The 20,371-nt window shown below is 43.6% G+C and overlaps 1 protein-coding gene and 1 long non-coding RNA gene across 11 annotated transcripts in view; one reads left to right on the plus strand and one right to left on the minus strand.

Moving 5' to 3' along the window:
- The window catches only part of Glra1 (glycine receptor alpha 1), an 80,542-nt gene that overhangs the window by 40,834 nt on the left and 19,337 nt on the right, over positions 1 to 20,371 (minus strand). For both annotated transcript variants that reach the window (XM_005325472.4, XM_005325473.4), the window contains exon 2: positions 2,549 to 2,676. In XM_005325472.4, the coding sequence (XP_005325529.1) occupies positions 2,549 to 2,676 (128 nt within the window). The remainder of the gene's footprint in view (positions 1 to 2,548; positions 2,677 to 20,371) is intronic.
- LOC144378036 (uncharacterized) overlaps positions 1 to 20,371 on the plus strand; it is a 64,421-nt gene that overhangs the window by 30,945 nt on the left and 13,105 nt on the right. For 2 of the 9 annotated variants that reach the window (XR_013439511.1, XR_013439504.1), the window contains exons 4-5: positions 16,290 to 17,636; positions 20,041 to 20,106. This is a non-coding gene — a long non-coding RNA (uncharacterized LOC144378036). Of the gene's footprint in view, positions 1 to 16,289; positions 17,637 to 17,716; positions 18,622 to 20,040; positions 20,165 to 20,371 lie in introns of those variants that run through there. The other 7 variants (XR_013439514.1, XR_013439507.1, XR_013439519.1 and 4 more) reach the window with 7 other exon arrangements.

Genomic DNA, 20,371 nt, shown 5'->3' on the forward strand with positions numbered 1-20,371 from the left:
GGCCTAAGTGGAAATGCAAAGGAGATTGTGGGGCTCAGGGGTGGGATATCGCTCCTTACCAGCTTTTTAAACTCTCACCACAGAGAAAGTAGCAAACCCGTCCTTCAGTTCCTAACGTGACGCTCCAGAGTGGGAAGGGGAAGGGCCCTGATTCAGTGGTCTGGATGAAATAAAATGTTATTTCTTTTCTTTTTCCTGTGGTACTGGGGATTGAACCCAGGGCCTTGTACGTGCGAGGCAAGCACTCTACCAACTGAGCTATATCCCCAGCCATAAAATTTTTATTTCTTGAAAGTATTCCCGCTAAGTAAGTAAGTAAATAAATAAATGAGTAAACAAGCGTTAGATAAAGAAGGGAATCATAGTAGCTGGATTAAGATCCCTGGTCTTGACAGCATGGATTGGGAAAGTCATTTTACAGCTCTAAGCCTTCACCTCGCCTATGTGTTGACTCATTGGGTCACTCACTCATTTATGGAGGGTTTATTGAGGGCCTTTCCTATGCTGGCATAAGTGACCCACCCTGGGCACACCCACGTGGAACAAATGAAGGAATCTTTGTCAGGAGAGCAAGACCATGACCCCAGAGGATGAAGTTCTGAGAGAGTCCACCAGGGGGCGTGGTGGACTGGAATTCCTAAGAAACCTCTAGTGGTAAAGGATGGGACCTGGTGGGGAGGCTTATAACCCATTCCCCGTGGGTTGGGTTCAGTCAATGATGTTTTTAAAGGTGGTGACTTAATTGTCAACTTAGAGAATATTGGATAAAACCCTAGATTTAAGTCCTATGTCAAGGCCTGGCATCCCAGGGCCCACATTCCTTCCTGCCAGGAGCCACAGGCAGGAGTTAAAGAGAGGCTACCCTTCGATAAGCTTGTGTCTTCTGATTTTTTTTTTTCTCCTCATCCTGTTTCATTCATGAGAAATTCTTGCCTGGCCCATCAGGGTATTTGAGATTGTGACTCTGGTGAAGGAACTGGGTCAACGGATTGGGTCAACTGTGCTATGCCTGCAACCTCAGGCCTGACTCACCCGTCTTGCTAATGATGATGGAAAATATGGCCTCAGAGGCAAGGGGCAGGGGCAGGGGTAGTGTAGGAGTGTTAAGGTGAACAGGGTTGGGGGGGGGCCCAAACACAAACCTGAGTGCATCTCATGGACTGTTTTCTATTTGCAGAGACTTGTGGATAGAGCCCTCTGAGAAGGGGACTCAGAGAACAGGGGCAACCTGAGCCAATATCAGAAAGCCATTACAGCTGTCACATCCCTTGTTTGCTCTTGGACTGGAGCCCAGAGGAGCTGAGGAAGGGCATCTGGAATCAGGAGTTGGTTTGGAGGTTGACCTGCAGGTCCCTGGAGTAAGATTTTTGCAGGGGTGCTAGGAGGAAGGTCATTAAGACCCCCAGACTTGAACGAGGCAGTTTAAGGTGATTACACCTTCAAGGCCTCAGCAGACATAGAGAACTGTTCTCTTGTTATAGACATTGAGATCTCAAGGCCCTATGAGAGCTCAGAGAACCTTCTCCGATCGCCTGGACTAGAGTTTGCAATTTGATAAACCACAGGTGTATCTAGGTCACAAACAGGTTTCATTTGAATTGACATGTTTAGATGTTAGGAAGTCTCACAGATCTTGATTTCTGGCTCTTCTCAGACTACCGGGTTCTTTAGTAACACGGGGCCAACATTCCTATAGGACCTGCAGTCCGGGACTTAGGGGAGGCCTCTCCATTCAGAGAAGACTGCACTTCATTTTGTCTATGGTCTGCACACCCCCTATTTTTTTCCATGGGAACCTTTCAGCAGATGAATTTGAGTTGGAAGACCTTTATCCAAAACAGACGGAAGTGGAGCTGCTTGGGAAAAGGTGAGGTGGAATTGATGATAATACCCCCTTGTTTCTCCATTTTGGGGCACCCGATGATAACCCCAAAGCTCCACAAAGCATATGTTTTAAAAGCTGCAGGTGTTGCCAACCACATCTCCCAGAGAGAGGGAGTGGCTTATTCAAGAATAAATTTGTAGCTGGGTACAAGGGTGCATATTTGTAATTCCAGCAGCTTGGGAGGCTGAGGCAGGAGGATCGCTAGTTCAAAGCCAGCCTCAGCAAAAGCGAGGTGCTAAGCAACTCAGTGAGATCCTGTCTCTAAATAAAATACAAAATAGGGCTGGGGATGTGGCTCAGTGGTTGAGTGCCCCTGAGTTCAATCCCTGGTACCCCCCCTGCCCCCAAAGAGTAAATTTGTGCCTGAGCCAAAACTAGAACCTATTTTTCCACATTCTGTGTTTATCCTCTGTCTACACCAGAGGTAGTAAATAGATATTAATGTACTTATTGACTTCTAGTAGCCAGAAGTACGGTTGAGTCAGATTCTCTGAGGCTTTGTCTGGGCTTGGTGGGAGAGGAGACTGAGGAGACTGAATTGATGAGCAATGTCTGTCCTGGGTACAGAAAGAGTATTGGGATTTTACCATCTGCATAAATACCATGTTGTAATTTGGGAAAGCATTTTCTTATGGATCTGAAAGGAATTTTTTTTTCCTCTACCTTTAAAATTGGGCCTGATCCTGGCATCATATCCAGAAGTTCTGCCCATCAGCTTATCCAGGAAATCCGAGGGTGACATCGGCTTGGGCGCAGAGCGGGCAGCTTCAGCCTCCTTAGAAGCAGCAAGGCTAAGAAGAGCAAGAGAAAAGCAAAGGTTAACGGTGACCCTTTCTCATGTGGTGATCAGATCCCAGCCTTGTCCCGCCCTGTGGAACCTCTGGAATGTTCTAGCCCCAGAAACAGTCATATGGTCTCTAATGAAGGACGGCCCAGGCTAAACTGTTTACCCAACCCAAATATAAACCACTGTGGGATTCTGGCAGGCAGCCAAGTGTCTGACTGATGCTGAGAAACTACGGACTCCTGTAAGGTGTCATTTCTGGGATTTGGAGGAAATCACACTTGGCTGCTGTGTTCCCCTAGGGGGTGAGATTGAAGGGTTAACCCTTTGACAGCCTCTGCCTGGGTATCTGCCCTCTCGTAGGTCCATGGAGCAGATAACTGAACGAACCTTGGACAGGGAATTATCCAGGCTCTCTCCCCAAGGCGTCTTTTTAGAATCAGTCACTGAGTTAAAAAAGAAAAACAAAAGTTGCCAATGTCAAATGCATTTGGCAATACAAATCCAACCAGACATCCTCACCTCAGGTCTACACAGAGCTTTTAACAAATTCATATATGTGTGCTTCTGGGGCTACTATCTCATGCAACACGCATTTAAAAATTGCTTAATTGGAAAAGTTGAGACCCAGCTCACAGAAGAAACTAACGTAGATTCCAGAGTCAGTCAGTGGTCTTTGTCTCAAGAGTTGGGTACTTTGAACTCAAACTCCTGGGAACGCCTCACATCGTTTCTGTCCCCCACTCCCTCAGCAAAGCAGTTTCACATCCTCACAGTCTGAATCGCTCATGTCTAGGAACAGTGACCTTCCACCTGACAACCTCTCAAAGGTGCACAGATTTCAACAAAGTCAAGATCTGAGGCTCCAGGTTGAGGAACAATCGTTGGGTTGCTTGGGCCACTGAACTCTCCTAATCCTGAAATGACCCCCAGAGCAGAGCCAGAGCCAGGTGCAACCCAGAGCTCTGTGCTTGCGGGGCTGATGTGTTGGAGGGAGCGTGGGGAGAGACGTATGTCAGGGAGTTAAGTAGGACATGGCGGTCCCCAAAGATTCCTTCTCAACTTATTCTTCAGGCCAGCTCCCTTTCTGATCTCCTCAGTTGTAAGTGTTCAAGGGGTCTGCTCTAAAGGACGACTCACACGTCTCTATCTCGACTCTGGGCTCTCCCTTGAAGGCCTCTTTCCTCAGTTGCAAACACCTGCAGGCCCTGTGCCTCAAGTCCACCTGTGACTGCTACAGTTTCCTTCCCAAACTTGCCCTTCCAGATCCCAGTTTCCCCAGAGGACGCCAATGTATCCCTGTTCTCTAGGACTAGAAGACCCTCTCTTGTCCCCCTCTCCTGGCTCATCCCTCCTCTAGCAGGTCCCGTCAAGGCACAAGCCAGGTCACTTTGCAGCATCAGTATTTGTGCTTGTCTTACAAGAGTGGAAATCGTGGTGGTTTTATTTATTATTTGTTCTCTTAACCCCCCACGGTGTCTACCATAATGTCTCACACTTAATTGGAGCTCGGTAATTGCACGGTGAATGAATGAATGAATAAGATGCCACTTTAATCAAATATCCTGGCTAGTAGGAAGCGTTCATAAATATTTATATATGGATTAGCGATTTAAAAATAATGACACTATTTTACACAGTCATGAAAACACTGACACCATCTGGTATTCTTTTGAAGATTCAGAAGGTATTCTAGGATTAGACAATCTGAAGATACCTTATGCATACCCCGAAGAGCTAGTTTTGATGGACAGGATGAGGGAAAGGTGCATTTTTCTATGTGTGTGACTATGGATGCAGGTGAGTTTCTGAGATGTAGGTCTCTAGGTGTCCTGGGTATGATGTGCGTTATGTGTACAAATGGACAGACGTGCAGTATGTGTGCCGGGGTTGGAGCATGGACAGGAGTGTTTGTGGCTGTGCGGTGGATTGTTACATAAATATGTGCAAAACGATGGATACCTGTGTTTGTGATAAGGGTGGCATTTCGTGTGGGCATTTTTGTGTGTGTATGTGGGGTATACGGTCTGAATATATAAAATGCCTCTGTAGATTTTGTATCTTTGGTGTGTTTGTTTTTGAAGGTACTGTGAGATATAAGATAGCGCAGAAGAAGAAGAGAACAGGTGATTTGAAATCAGTTCTACCTCAGTTATTAGTTAGGTGTGTTACCTGGGGAAAGCGAAGTAACCTCTCTGAACTTCAGTTTTCTCATCTATCCCATTAGCTTCATACAAGGAGTATCTGAAATAGCACTGTAAATAATATCCAGGACAGTTCTTGGCACACAGGAGGCCCTCCACACAGTCTTCTTTATGCTGTGTGTGTGTGTGTGTGTGTGTGTGTGTGTGTGTGTGTGTATGTGAGGGCTTCTCCTCTCACACTGCTCCCAGGTGCACCATGGACCTGCATGGCTAAGCCCTCTCTCAGGCCCAGTGCTATCAGCCCCACAGTTTCAGCCTTTCCCTATTCAGCAGGAGACTCCTGGCCACTCTGCAGCTCTGGGGAGCAAAGGAGTCCAGGCACACAGTGGGTGATGTGAGACTCTTCTGCTTCTGATTCTCCCCTAGAACCTCTTTCAGAGTGGCAGTTTGATAGTCAGATTCGGGGACATAGCACTCCTCCCAGCAGCTACTAGAGCACAAGCCATCTCTTGGCTCTGAGGCCTCTTTCATAAGCCTGAATCCTATTAGGCGGTACAGTGGGAGAATGGATTCGTCCCCAATTATCCCAGACCGTTTGCTATTAGCATAACGTGCCATTTAATACTGGGATCCTCCACCGCTGTCCTCCACCGAGTCCTCTAGTTATTCCAGCTCACGCATCTGCAGCAAGGTATTTGCAGTCTGGTCACCTGGCCATTGGCTCACTGAAAATCCTGACGCTGAGGTGAACTGGAGGGGACTCTGAGAGGTTAAATAACTGGCTCGGGTCGCACGGCACTTTCTTTCTTGATTTATTTTGGTACCAGGGATTGAATCCAGGAGTGCTTAACCACTGAACCACATTCCCAGACCCTTTCTTATATTTTATTTTGAGACAGGATCTCACTGAGTTCTTTAGGGCCTCACTGAGTAGCTGAGGCTGGCTTTGAACTCGAGATCCTCCTGCCTCAGCCTCCCAAGCAGCTGGGATTACAAGTGTGCACCACCGCGCCCGGCCACAAAGCACTTTAATGAGAGAAGGGATAAGAACTCAGATTTTCAAGAGCTGTCTTGTAGAAATGCTACGACATAAGGAAAGGCCTTTTGTAAATGGTGAAGACTGTAAATCAGGATAGCTACTATGATTGTTATTTGTTTTTTTATTTTCTTTTTTTCCATATGTTTATTGGTGTACTGTAGCTGTAAATAATGGTGGGATTTGTTGTGTTGTTCCGTATTTATATATGCCACAATAAGACAATATGATCTGGCCAATCATTCCCCGGTATTTCCCCTTTCTCTTTCCTCCTCCTTCTTCCTGGACTCTTTCCTCGACTAATCTCCCTTCAATTTTCGTGAGATTCCCCCCAAAACCTCTCTTTACCTTTTTCTTCTCTAGCTTCCCCATGAGAGAGAAGACATGAGATCCTCCACCTTCTGAGTTTGGCTTATTTCACTTAACGAAATGGTCTCAAGTTCCCTACATTTTCCTGCAAATGACATAATTTCATTCTTGTTTTTTCATGACTGACTAAAGTTCCATTGTGTTTATGTACCACCTTCTCTTTATCCGTTCCTCCAAGGGTCAGAGGGCTGGTTCTGTGGTTTAGCTATCGTGAATTGTGCTGCTCTAAAGATGGGTGTGCATGTTATCACTGTAGTATGGTGACTTTAATTCTTCAGGATAAATACCAAGGGATGGCATAGCTGGGTCATATGGTGGCCCTATGTCTAGCCTTTTGAGGGAATTTTATACTGATTTCCATAGTGATTGTACTAACTTACAACTCCACCAAGGGTGTAGAAGTGTACCTTTTCCTCCACATTCTTTCCAGCATTTATTACTATGTTTTTAAATTTGTTCTTTTTAGTTATACATGACACTAGAATGTATTTTGACATATTATATACACATGAAGTGTAACTTCTCATTCTTGTGGTTGTATATGATGTGGAGTTACACTGGTCGTGTATTCATATATGAACATAGAAAACTTATGTCTGATTTAGTCTATTGTCTTTCTCATTTCCATCCCCCTCTCCCTTTCCCCTATTTGGCCCTGTCCAATCCAGGGAAACCCTCCCCCCCACCTCCAGCCTCTTGTGGGTCAGCATCTGCATATCAGAGAGAACATTAGGCCTTTGGTTTTGGGGGATTGGCTTATTTTACTTAGCCTAATAGTCTCCAGTTCAATCCATTTACCAGCAAGCACTATAATTTCATTCTTCATCACTGAGTAGTACTCCACTGAGTATGTGTAACACATTTTCTTTATCTATTCATCTATTGAAGGGTACCTAGGTTGGTTCCGTACTTTAGCTATTGTGAATTGAGCTGTTATAAACATTGATGTGGCCATGTCACTATAGTATGCTGAATTCAAGCCCTTTGGGTGTATATATTGAGAAGTGGAATAACTGGGTCAAGGGTAGTTCCATTCCAAGACTCTCCATCTTTCTTTCCAGAGTGGTTGCACCAATTTGCAGTCCCACCAGAAATATATTCCTATATCCTCACCAACATTTATTGTTATTTGTATTCTTGATAATTGCCATTCTGACTGGAGTGAGATGAAATCTCAGTGTAGTTTTAATTTGCATTTTCTAATTGCTAGAGATGTTGAACATTTTTTTAAATATATTTGTTGATGGATCATATTTCTTCTTCTGTGAAGTGTTTCAGCATCTATTATTGTTTGTGTTCTTGATGGCTGCCTTTCTAATTGGTGGGAGATGAAATCTCAGTGTAGTTTTGATTTGCATTTCCCTAATTGCTAAAGATGTTGAACATATTTTCATATATTTATTGACCATTTGTATTTTTTCTTTTCAAAAGTGAGGGGATTGGGATGATCTCCTAAGAATCCTTTTCAAAAGAGTCTGTTCATTTCATTTTCCCATGTATTAATTAGGTTCTAAGTTGGGTTTTTTTGAGTTCTTTGTATATTCTGAATATGAATCCTCTGTCAGAAGAGTAGCTAGCAAAGGTTTTCTCCTATTCTGTAAGTTCTCTCTTCATATCCTAATTGTTTCCTTTGCTGTGCAGAAGCTTTCAACTTGATGCTATCCCATTTATTAACTCCTGGCATTATTTCCTGAGTTTTAGGAGTCCTATGGAGAAAGTCATTGTGTACATCTATATATTGGAGAGTTGACCCTATGTTTTCTTCTAGGAGTTGTATAGTTTCTGATCTAAGTCCTAGGTCTTCGATCCATTTTTAATTGACTTTTATGCAGGGTGAGAGATAAGGATCTAGTTTCATTCTTCTACATATGGATAACCAATTTTCCCACCACCATTTCTTAAACAGGCAGTCTTTTCTTCAATGTATGTTTTTGGCACTTTTGTCACAGATCAGATAACTGTATCTGTTATTATTTGTTGTTGAAGCTTGTTAGATCCTGTTGTATCCCAGATCATCAAAACACACATCTGACTTCTAGTGATCCTGACACGCACAGCTTTGACTGACAACACTTGAAAATGGAGAAGATACAATCGCCAGATACCAAAGGATCCTTTGTTAAGAGATTCACAGCAGAATTCTTTGAAATTTTGAGGTTCTCTGGTCCAGTCTTTCCCATGTATCATTTACCAGTGGTTTTCTGTGATCCTTTTATAACTCATGTTCTGTTTGTATACCACCTCTACTATTTACTTCACTTAAAAAAAATTAAATGGTCTCACTTCTGTTAAATGTACACTCTTTCTTTGTAAAAAAGGAAACTACATTTTACTACTCATAAGTGGAAAACTTGTGTCACTTCCTGTAATAGAAGATAACAATAATAGCAAGTGTCATGAGAATAGGCAAAAAGAGAAGCATTTAAGATGCTGGGCTGTTGCTGCCTCTTGTCAGAGTCCTGAATCTGCAGGCTGCTCAAAGGAAGATCAGCAGTGTTCGAAGGCGTTAGAGACGTACTGACACCTCACTGAGACTTGTTTAGATGCAATGATGGTTAAGAGGATGGGTTCAATAATAACTTAATGTTATTTGTGTATATTCAATGATGATAAATCAGCCCCACCCCATTTCTCACAGTTCTGGTTCAAAAGTTCCCCAGTGTTTTCCCCTGTGAAATACAAAGGGTCTCCTTTAATGACAAAATAGCCATTTCCCTCACTTGGTAATCCTATATTTAGACAGTACAATTTGCACAGGATTATTTTAAGCCTCCCCCCACCTATAGGGCATCTGTGTTCTGTGCCTCTGAGTAGAGTAAACACGCATCAGGGGACACTGAGACACATTTGTAACTCTGTTGGTCTTAAGCATTTGCTCCTAGACTCTGAGATGCTGAGCAGAGAAGCTGGGAATGAATCTGAGAAAGCAAACACTCACTAGGATTTTCTGACCTTATGAAAGTATTTGGAAATGATACAAATTGTTTCAGGGATTACTGAACGTCATAGGTGGGTCAGGCTCAGTTTAGACAGCTTTGATTAGTAGTAATCTTTGAAGGACAGCGAGGACTTCTGGGATCAAGTTTTCTGTTCCCTACTGACGGCTTATGGTGATAGGTACTTTGGGTGGACCATTAGATGGCTGTCACCTCTAGTTGGGATTTGTCACATTGAGAGTGTGGTATTTAAAGAATCATGACAAAGACCACAGAAAGGTTTAGGAACAGATTTTGACAGAGGCCATGGGCTGTCATGAAGTGGGGACTGTGTGACCTTGGGTGAGCCAATTCCCCTCTTGTCTTCCAGCTTCCCAAAGTTATAAAGTGAGGGAATCGGGGTGATCTCCTAAGAGTCCTTTAGTTGTAAGCCAGCATTTTATGAATCTGTAATATTCTCTCTTATTGTTCATGCATCTGGTCTGAGAATCTGACTTTGCCTGAACTCCTGTGGGGAAATATGTTTATCTTGTTTCTTTCTCATCCAGTCTCAAGATCTCTCTCCAGTGAGCCAACTGATTTCTCAAGAATTTGGTGGAAGGAAGGCCAGATGGATGCTCAGATTCTCATTCTCCAGTTACAACATCAATTGGAAACAGAGAGTCAATGTGAAACTGTCAATGTGAATTTCAGATGAACTGGGGTTTGCCAAAAGAGTGGGGAGTAATGATTTCAATTCTCCCATCCAGGGCATCACACCTCCCAGAACCACTCTGGCTTCGCAGGGCTGTTCCCAGAGTCCACTGGCCTTGTTCACTTTGGGTAGGAAGTCCTGGAGGTCAGGTAGGAAGAGGAAGGGAAGGATAGGTGAGGGGCAGAAGAGGGACCGAGAGGCTGAGGGTAACCAGAGGTGGGACTTATGGGGCTAGAGACTGAGGAGGAAAGGAGGCAGGAAGTGGGGAGGAAGAGGAGAGTGTGACCGAGGAGGAGATGTCTGAGGCATGTGCTGTGCTGTTACCGAGGAATTGGGTGTGCCTAGAGGTTGTGCACTCAACTGCTGTGGATGGAAGGGCAGTGATGGGGGTTGGGGTGATTCCAAGAGGGTTTGGAGGTGCAATGGCTTTTGTGGCAAAACTTGAAGCTTGGTATGGACTTGGCTTGGAGAAATAGGAGAGGAAGTTTGCTTTAGGTAAAAGGAGCTGCTTGTGTAAAGTCTAGAGGCGAGAGAACTTGGAAAAGTGAAAGAAGTTTGATGCATGTACAAGATGTGGGGAGGTAGGGACCATGGTAATTGATGAAGATGGAGCACTAGTGTCCGCAGGAGTTGCAAGGATGGGATCCTCTGGTCTGTGTCCTTATGGTGTGTCTGAAAGTTCAGGTAAGGTTATCCTTCCTCAACCCATTTATGGTAACAATACTTAATCTGATGTCTCATCTCTCATCTGGTTAAACTGAACCGTGGCCTGGCCAAGCTTGGGGAATGGGTCCTCCAAAGACACCACCCAATGGTCAGTGTCTTTGGTTTCCACGCAACTTGTCCTCTGACTTGACCCACTTTGCCTCGGCAGGAGGTACTCAATGAACTGGAATTTATTCTGTGCTGAGGATGCCTGGTCAACTAGTCCAGCGTTGTTGGAGGGCCTGCTCTAGGTCACCCTGGGCATTTTATTAATACACAACTATCAAGGTGGCTGTGAAATTGAGCATAGAGCATTGAAGTAGGAACCAGGAACCCTGGGTAGCTTTGGATGGATGTCCAACTTTCTCTGTGAACTTAGTCCCACTACTTTTCCTAGGTGGACCTCGGTTTCCTTGAGTGTAAATGGCAGTTTTTGATTATGGCAAATAGTTTTACCTGGAGCGCTGATACCACTGGTCTTAACTGCTCAGAGAAGGATTCTGGGGCTGAACCAGAGGGAGGAATAGTGGGATAGATTATCAGTCTCTGCCAAGGCCCTGTGCTGGGGAGTAGTGGCACTTCTGGCTTCCATGGGCTCTCTTGCTCCAAAATCCTATGACTCTTTTGATTTGTTCAGCACTCCTTGTATGCATAAGCATATGAGGGTGGGTACAGGTTAAATATGTTACTGCCTACCAGAAAAAGTGCCCCAGGTGGATGGAACTTGTCTGTCTTTTTTGGTGCCTGGCATGTAGTAGCAATCCGTAATCATTTGTTGAATAACATTTGCCCTCTAATTATTTCTTGTTCAGTGGACAGAATAGATTAGGTACTTTAGCAATCATTATAAGAGGTGGTCACCTGTTTGAGGTGGCGTAACTGGACCGCTCTGGTATTTTGGAGGAGGAAGGCAGTATTTAGGAGGCGGCGGTGGGGCGGATTCATCAGAGAAACTTTGAATTTTGCTGATATTAGTTTCTGTGTAATTTTAAAAAGATTCAACATATGGCCTTGTTCAAGTTGGGCATTTGAGGGAGAAAGACTTCTCCTGCTCCATTGCAGGGGCTCTGCTTTTGGGAAAGGAATTGGAGGGTAAAGGACTAGGTGCTGTAGGCCCCTGGGGATAGGTGGAGCTAAGCCAGAGTGGCTCTCTTGGTCTTATGGAAGGAACCAGTTTCCTATTCCTGGTTGGTACTTGCCGTGCAGCTTGGGCCGGCTGGTTACCCTTGTTCTTGCCTGAGTTTTATCATCAGATCAACATCTGGCTTCCCCCAGCCAGCTGTGCAATTCTGATTTTGTTTGATTTCTGTAAGGGGCTTAGGCTGGCAGGGGAGTGCCTGACGTTTTATCACTCTTACTTCTTGATCTGCTCAGCACCCCTGGGAGCACAATGTCACAGTCGGCATGTCCTGAGCCCAGGGTCTTAGGGAACAAGACACACTTCTCTCCTTCTTGTTCCCCCTTCCATAGCTGAATCTCCTCCTACAAGGGGCCTTCTCTGGGTAAGGAGCATATGCACTTTCACATGATTCTCTTGTGATAGCAAAATACAATCCTGGATTCTCGGAGCCGGCAGGAACCTTGATATTCTATCTGCTTCTGCCCCAGATTCTCTAGGGATCCCTTATGCTATCATCAATTCTAGTCTATTCCTCTAGACGAATAAGTTTTGTGATTTATTTTATGTACCCCACAAAGCAGGGTCAACAATAGAATGAGGTGCATGAGGTGCCTAGCAAAACTCCAGGAAAACTCTCAGGCTTGTGCAAGTACCAACTGTGCCCTGGCAGGGACCACAGGCTGAGTGTGTCCTTAAACTTGGTGCCTTACTTGCCTTCCCTGAGTCCTGGCCTTGCTACTGCATCTTAGAGCATTAAGCCCCACTCTTCAGGGTAGGGATTTCTTGTAGATTGTCTGAAGAGGAGACTCTACCTCTCATATAACCCATTTTATTTCCCCAAAGCTTCATTTTGGTTTTTCTTCTTTAGTGATAAGAAATAATAACAACTAAGCACCTACTATTCCTATTATGCACTCTAAAAGACACACTCCACGCCCCCCCCCCACATATTGGGGGATACTGAAGATTAAACTCAGTGGCACTAGACCACTGAGTTTAATCCTCAGTAGGGGTGCTGAGAATTGAACCCAGTGCCTCACACATGCTAGGCAAGCGTTTTACCACTGAGCCATAATCCTGGCTCCAGCACCTCACTTTTGCTGAGGCTGGCTTTGAACTTGGGATTCTCCTGTCTCAGCCTCCTGAGCTGCTGGGATTATAGGCATGTGCCACCGCACCTGGCTCCCACTATGCATTTTGTATCATTTCATCCTCCAAACAGCCTGAGAAGTGGAGATGTTTGTTCCTATTTTATACATAGGAAAGTCGAGGCTTGATTGAGCGGTGATTTGACCTGCCCAGCTCTGGTCTTCCACGCTGCACTGATGCTTTCTTTTCTCTTGTCTCCTTTCCCCTTACTCCATGTGTATGTGCCAAGCCTAGACGCATGGAAGCCTTCAGTCTTTTCTGGTTCAAGGGCAACCTTCAGTTCAGTAACCTTCCTTTTCCTCAGAATCAGGGTGTCAAGCAAGGTCTTGTGTAGACAAGACCCAAAGCACGATTCCCACAGTCTTCTTTTTGGGCTCTTTGTAGACATGGTTTTCATGAAACACAGAGCCTGGTGCATGATCATGGCTTCATAGATTTTGTTGACTAGTTGCTATGTACCTGTAATTCCAGATTTAGCTGTGCAGCCATGTAGCATCAGTGATGTGTTTGGATGGAGTCAAAAAAAAAGCCCTGAACTCTGTTCCTGGTACCCTTCACCCCTTAGGGAAAATGCTTAATGTCCTCTGGGGAAATCTAAGGTGGAAAAGTAGGGAAGAAGTCCTCTCTCTCTCTCTCTCTCTCTCTCTCTCTCTCTCTCTCTCTTTATTTTCCCTAAGAGAATCGAGCCTTCCTATGCAATGACTTGGGCAACTGACCTAAGCCAAACCTATATGTCTGTTCATAAACTCCGTGTTCCTGCCTCTAACGTCACTCCCTATAATCCTACAACAACTATGTCACTTGGCCCTGATTGCCCCTATATGTCTCATTTGGGGAAATCTTCCTGTGCCTCTCACTTTCATTGCCATTCTGTAGTCTGATCATTTGGTGAAAAAACTCTCAGTGCAAGCCTATCTGCATTGTGCACCTCCATGTGGTACACCGTGAGGGGTCCTGGGGGTTTTCCAAAGGTGTGAGTGCTGGAGGCCAGGCCTATGGGGCTTATTCTGCCTGAGTAAAAGCTCTTAGCAGGCCCTGCGTAATTAGCATGCATGCCACGAGCTGGACAGAGAGAGCAAATGGCTCTCATTACCTTCAATGCAGCATTCTTTTTAATCAGATAAATCACACTACAGAAATGCATCTTTACAGAGGATGGAGCTCAGAGCTTCTGGACAAAAAGTTTTGGGAAAAACAATGACAATGATCAGCAGGGATTGGTCACTTGAAGCCTCGGGGAGGGGTATAAATAATGGGAAGAAATTGTAATAGCATCAAAATAGATGGAGACACTGGATCAGCCAATGAGAGGAATAGCTAGCTACCACTGAGAATTCACGATGGGCTGGACACGTTCCATACGTTACCATATGTAATCTTCCTAGTCATCCCCATGATGGCATCATTATCCCCATTTTATAGATGAGGAGGCTGACACATTGGTTTTCAGATATTTAGCCAAGATCTTGCAATTGGTGAATGGTAAGTCCATGAGTCAACTGGTCTCTAAAGCCCACACGATTAACTACCACAGTCTATTGCTTCCTTCAAGTGATAGTGATTTGCAAAGTCCCTCTGAGGAGCTGCTCCAGTTCATGATAGAAATGTTCCCATGACTTTTTGGAATTACAAGAGAGAATCTGGAGCAGGAGAGAATTGGAAAGTATGGGTTGGGAGCCACGTGGCAATCGTTTGCACACATATAACACTTTCCATTTCTATGGCACTTTCACATCCACAACAGTCTTTGATCCCCACAACCTCCTTGTGATAGCATCTCCATGTGCAGATGATGGTGATAAGGCTCCACTGGAGGATGAGGGACTTGCTTGGGGTCTTGGATGGTTCAAGCATAACTTAAGGGGGGATCTCTAAGTGTGTCTGAGACACCTGCTTGACCACCTGGCCACCCCCCCCACCACCAAGTGAAGCATGGGGTTGGGTAAACCTTCTTGACTATTTATTAAATTGATTCTATCAACATTTCTCTGAATTCAACTGTCTTTCATTTTACCCCTTTCTGTCCCAGTTCTCTCATCCTTAAAATAGTCTCAGTCTTTACCAAGGGCAGGCATTGTTTGAATGGTAAAAGCACTTTCCACAGTGCTTTTACAAATGCTGTGGAAAGAAACTCTTCTTTTTCAGATTTGTTAACTTTAAAAGGCACTCTGAGGGAATGATCATTCCATCTTAGTTTATTATTTCTTTTATTTACTTACATATTCAAAATAATAACAACAACAATAATAATAATGACAAAAATGATTACAGAATGACTATTATGTGTTCAAGTACTAAGTGCTAGAGCAGGATATAAATAAAAACAACAACTGCTAGTCCTTGTTGAGTGGCTCTGAAGTACCATGTATTATACTAATAGTTTTGTGTGTAATAATATTTAATCTCCCCAATAACTCTGTGAGTTAGGTATCATATTCCCATTTTACAGATGAGGAAACTGTGATTCATAAGATTAAATGGATTATCCAGGTTCACCTGCCCTCACAGCCTTCTCTTTTACCTTTATCAATGATGAACATGTGATAACCATTGCTTCCCAGGGACGTTCCAACTAGTAGAGGAAAATCTCTGTGAAGACAAATATGTGCTTGCCTTTCTGGGCCTATTAGGAAAAAGTACATCACTTTCCCCTCCCAAGTCTACACTATTTCTAACCTGTAGTATAAAAAAGCCAAACTGCAATAAACCCATGGGAAACGCATCAGCACAAATGGTGCCACTGATCCCCTCCAATGGTTTTCATTGGAATGAAGTTTGTGTGGTCTTCAAACATTCAGAAGATTATGGTGCAAAGGATGATGTCCAGAAAACAACCAATCCTTGCTAGGCACCAAGGAGGAAAGGATCTTAAATTGTAGAAAGAGCAATTTTCAGCAAAACTCGAAGCTGACTTTAATAAGCTCAGGGACAGGTCTTCAGAAAATGAGCACTTTCCGATGAGTTAGGAGGGTTTCGCTGAAGCAGGTATTTGGATATTAACATAGAATTGTAGGGAAGATCCAGGTCTCTAGTTCTCCAAATTGGTGATTCCCTTGAATCTCCAATCCAGAATCAAAGCTACCGCTATTCTCAGTAGGGTAGAATCTGTCTCATGCGTCAGGTTCCAAAGTCTTGGGAATAGATGGGTAGAAGGGCCAGACTTCAGGGACCTAGTCATCTTGTGCATTAAAAACAACAACAACAACAACAACAACAAAAGTTTGTTGACCATCTGCTATTAATTAATGACTGTATAACACAGTCCTGCAAGGTCAGTAGGGATTGTCATTTCTGGTTTATATATTATGCAAGAGATGACTCAGAGATGAACTGAGAATAGTGATAGCTGTCAATGGTCTAGTAGTTTCTAGATGCCATGCACAGAGTTGAGAACCTTTTCCTAGGAACTTTTTAATCCTCCTTAACAACCTTAAGGAACATCAACCATGTTCTTCTCTGTTTTTCAGATAAGGAAATTGACATTCAGAGAGGTCGACTGAACCAAGGTGACATGGAGGCAGAGTCGATACGTGAATCCAGCTGAGGTGGAATTTTGGCAGAGGCTTTGGAACAGCTGTTCAAATCTGCTAGAACAGCTCACTCAAATATGCATTGTTTTAGATTTCTGCTCCTCTGTGGTGTAGTATAAGCTTCTATACAAAGTCCCCGGGAAGCCATGGGAGTATTAGGAGAATTCAGGAGGGGTGTTATGAACAGCTAGTAGGATTCAATGAGATGGAAAGAAGATCGATGTCTGATATTGGAAGAGCAAGGTGCTATGTCCAGGGACCCTTCCTGTTTTCAAATGAAAAGATATCAAGTATTTTCATCTTGGGGTTTTATTCCTCTTCACTTCCTGCCTCCAGGATTCCCTAGTAGGGTCACCTCTTTATAGCTCAGGGGGACAAGATCAGAGCCAAGTTCCCACTGCCTCCTGCTTTTTTTTTTTTAACTTTTATTTTATTTGTTTTTATATGGTGCTGGGGATGGGGGAACCCAGTGCCTCACCCATGCCAGGCAAGTGCTCTACCACTGAGCCACAACCCTGGCCCCTCCTGCTTCTTTTTGCATGTCACAGAGGCCAAGGGAAGTGACTCAAGGACTGGGACAAGCTCTGGGTGCAGAGGCAGACATCCTGAGTGTGACTTCTTTCTACCTATTGTGATTCTTCCCCTTATGATCTTGGACACGTCCCTTGTTATTTTAAACATCAGCTTCCTCACCCATAAAGCGTAGGTACCCTCTGTGTTAACTTGTAAAATGCAAGTTGAAATCATGTCGAGGACTGGGGTATAGCTCAGCGGTAGAGCTGTTGCCTTGCATGTGTGAGGCCCTGGGTTGGATCCCCAGAACGGAAACACCCAAACCCACCATGTCAATGAAAGTGGAAGATACGAAGCAAACAGGAACTCATTTTTTGGTGGAAGGCTGAAATAGTGTATGTTCCAGGGTTCAGCAGGTGGTCTCAGGGATCAAATCCAGGCTCTACCATGTATAAGTTATGTGGCTTGGGACAAGGAACTTATCCTAAGTCTTTGCTTTTATGTTTGTAAAATAGAGAGAATAATAGTTGCCTCTCACCACATTGTTAGAAAGAACAAATATTTTTTTATAGTGATTTCTTTGGTACTTGGTGCATTGTAGATGTTCAATATAACTCTTATTGATTTAAAGAGAGTTGGTTGAGCTAGGCTTTGTGATAGGGAATAAGTATATGAACTTCTACAGGGTTTCTTTGTGTGCCACACTGGAGTCTATGAGGAGACTGGAGTCCACCCACTCACACACCTAGAAGAGTCGCACAGCGCTCTCAGGTAATTCTATTGCTTTGCTCTTAGTAATTTACCACTTAAGTAGTAAATTAATAGCATTACTTTGGCATTTTAATCAATAGGATTAAGATGATCTGATGGTAACAGAGTAGTAATTGCTGCTACACAGATGGACCTTGTCCAGTGGAAACCTGATCTTCCCGAGCTGGCTGGCTGCCCTCAGACCAGATTCTTTCAACCCTTTAAGAAAACATCATTTTCCTCTGATGATTAAAGCAATAAATGCACATTGGAAAAATTCAATGAAGTTCAAATTAAAAAATAAAACCCACTTGGAAATCCCATTATCTGGATACCTACTGTTAACATATTGGTCGATTATTTTTTTAGGTTTATTTCCCCCCCCCCTCTATAGATCATAATCAGTTTTTGTTTCCTTCTTTTTTATGAACCAAAGATTCTAAGTGAGCATTTCCTCTCATTATTAAACCTTTAGAAACACACTTTTAAATTGCTACATATGCCGGGTGTGTGGCTGCTTTAGTGTTCACTTAGCTATCCTCCTGTGGATGGCCATTTATACCGTTTTCAATTTTTAGTGGTTATAAATTATGCTGTGAAAAACCCCCTTGGTGACAAACCTCTGTTCATGTCCTAGAAGCAAAAGTGCTGAGTCAAAGGGTAGGAATATTTCTGAGGCAGAAAGGCTCTACCAGTGTGGCAGTGCCCCTCCTAGCCCCCAGGACCAGCAACTTGGGGTGGGGGGAAGAAAATAAATTCTTCTTCGTAGTACAGAGTCTGTTACAGGCAAAGACCAAAGGCAGTGGTGAGAAGTGAAAGTGAAAGAAAGTGAAAGACTGCTTCTACATTTCCCTCTTTCCCTCACTGACTCATATTGCCCATGGAGCCACAGACCTGGGGACACGCTAGGGGGCAGATGGGGACATCTTTGTGATAGGTTGTTCAGAAGCCCAACATTGCTCCATGTCCTGCATCTCTTTGAGGATTAAATTGCTTTGCTGTTGTCTTCTGTTTTGTGTCACATGTCATCCCTGAAAACCCTTATATCTTCTAAATGCTTAAAATGGGAGGTGGGGATAGCATGGTGGGCCCCATGTTGATTGATGTTGATTGTGTCACTTAACTAGCTGTGTGACCTTGGGCAAGTCACTTAACTCCTTCAACTGTTTCCTTATCAGTAAAATAAGGGAAATAAGAGACCCCCTTCCTAGATTGTTGGAACTACCTGTGAACATATGTTATAAGGGCTAATCACAGTTGCCAGGCACATACAATCCATGGAGTATGATAGCCATTTTTCACAAATATAAAAATTAAAGTATCTCTTCATTGGTTTAGATATTCTTCACTAAAATTTTAGCCCAGCCTAGGTGAAAACAAATAATCCTGAGCAGGAAATACTGGATGTGGGCTGTACTTTAAATCTTGGCTAATTTATAGTATTCAGTTGTAGGTCCTGCATTTTAAGAGGGACATTAACAGCTGGATCAGGTCCAGAAAGGAACAACTGGGCTGGTAAACAAACTTGAAATTGACCTATAAGGAATAATTAAAGACTCTGTGGGTGTTTGGCTCAGAAAAGATTCAGGCAGAAGGGATCCGTCTGCTGGGCTGTTGTGGGGAAGAGGGAACAAACTTAATAAAATAATGATCTTGAGTATTTTTCTATTTTTCCAGGCATTGAGCTAAGCCCTCTGCAAATATGATTTTTTTTCATCTCCAAGACACTGTACATAGAGGATGCATGCATTTGTATTCCTATTGTACAAATGAAGCCACTGAAGCACGTGGGTGAAAGTGACTTGGTTCAAAGTTACCTGGCTAGTAGGTAGCAGGGCAGGGATGGAACCAGATCGTTCTAATTCCATAGTTTGGGCACCTTCTATAGCCAATGGACTGTTCTAAGAGACCAGGAAAGGCAAGTCTGACTTTCAAAGGGTACAGCTGCCTGATACTTGTAAGGAAAGAATATTTTGACCATGACAGTCCCCTGGTAGCGGGGGTGGCTGCCTAGGTAGATGCTGGATTTCTGGCCATCAGAAATGTTCAAGTAGAGGCTGTAAGGATGACATCTGGGGTGTATGATAGGACCGTGACTCTACTGAATGCTTGTGCTTTCTTGAAAGTTGCTTAACCTCTCTGAGCCTCAGTTTTCTCTTCCATAAACTGGGAATACTGGCTAATTCTAGAAACAGTTGGGGAGAATTTAAAAAACACAGACCAAATTTTTAGCTAAGAACCTAGTATACATTATATATTAAATGAATAATTATTTATGATTTGCATATTTTCATCTGCAGCTCTCATTTATATGATGACACTATCTACACACTTCATCACGGGGGTCAATTTCTGAGCTGAGCAGGTCTCCAGCAGCATGAGTTTTCTTTTTTTTTAAAAAATTTTATTTTTTTTTATTTTTTAGTTTTTGATGGACACAACATCTTTGTATGTGGTGCTGAGGATTGAACCCAGGCCGCACGCATGCGAGGTGAGCGTGCTACCACTTGAGCCACATCCCCAGCCCCAGAATGAGTTTTCTGAGGCAGGTAACTACTAGTTTCTGTCTCCTCTGGCCAGTGAGAGGTTGGACTTGAAAATAGGGGCAGTAGAATAAATAAATGAATGTTAGACTAAACTGTTAGGCCACAGAAGAGATATTATGAGAACAGAGATTAGAATTACTTTACCCATTGATCAAATATCAGATGGATTTCACTACGCTGTGTGGATCAAGGGACGTTCAATCAATGAAG

Source organism: Ictidomys tridecemlineatus, chromosome 1, assembly GCF_052094955.1.
Source record: "Ictidomys tridecemlineatus isolate mIctTri1 chromosome 1, mIctTri1.hap1, whole genome shotgun sequence".
In the NCBI taxonomy this organism is placed as follows: domain Eukaryota; kingdom Metazoa; phylum Chordata; class Mammalia; order Rodentia; family Sciuridae; genus Ictidomys; species Ictidomys tridecemlineatus.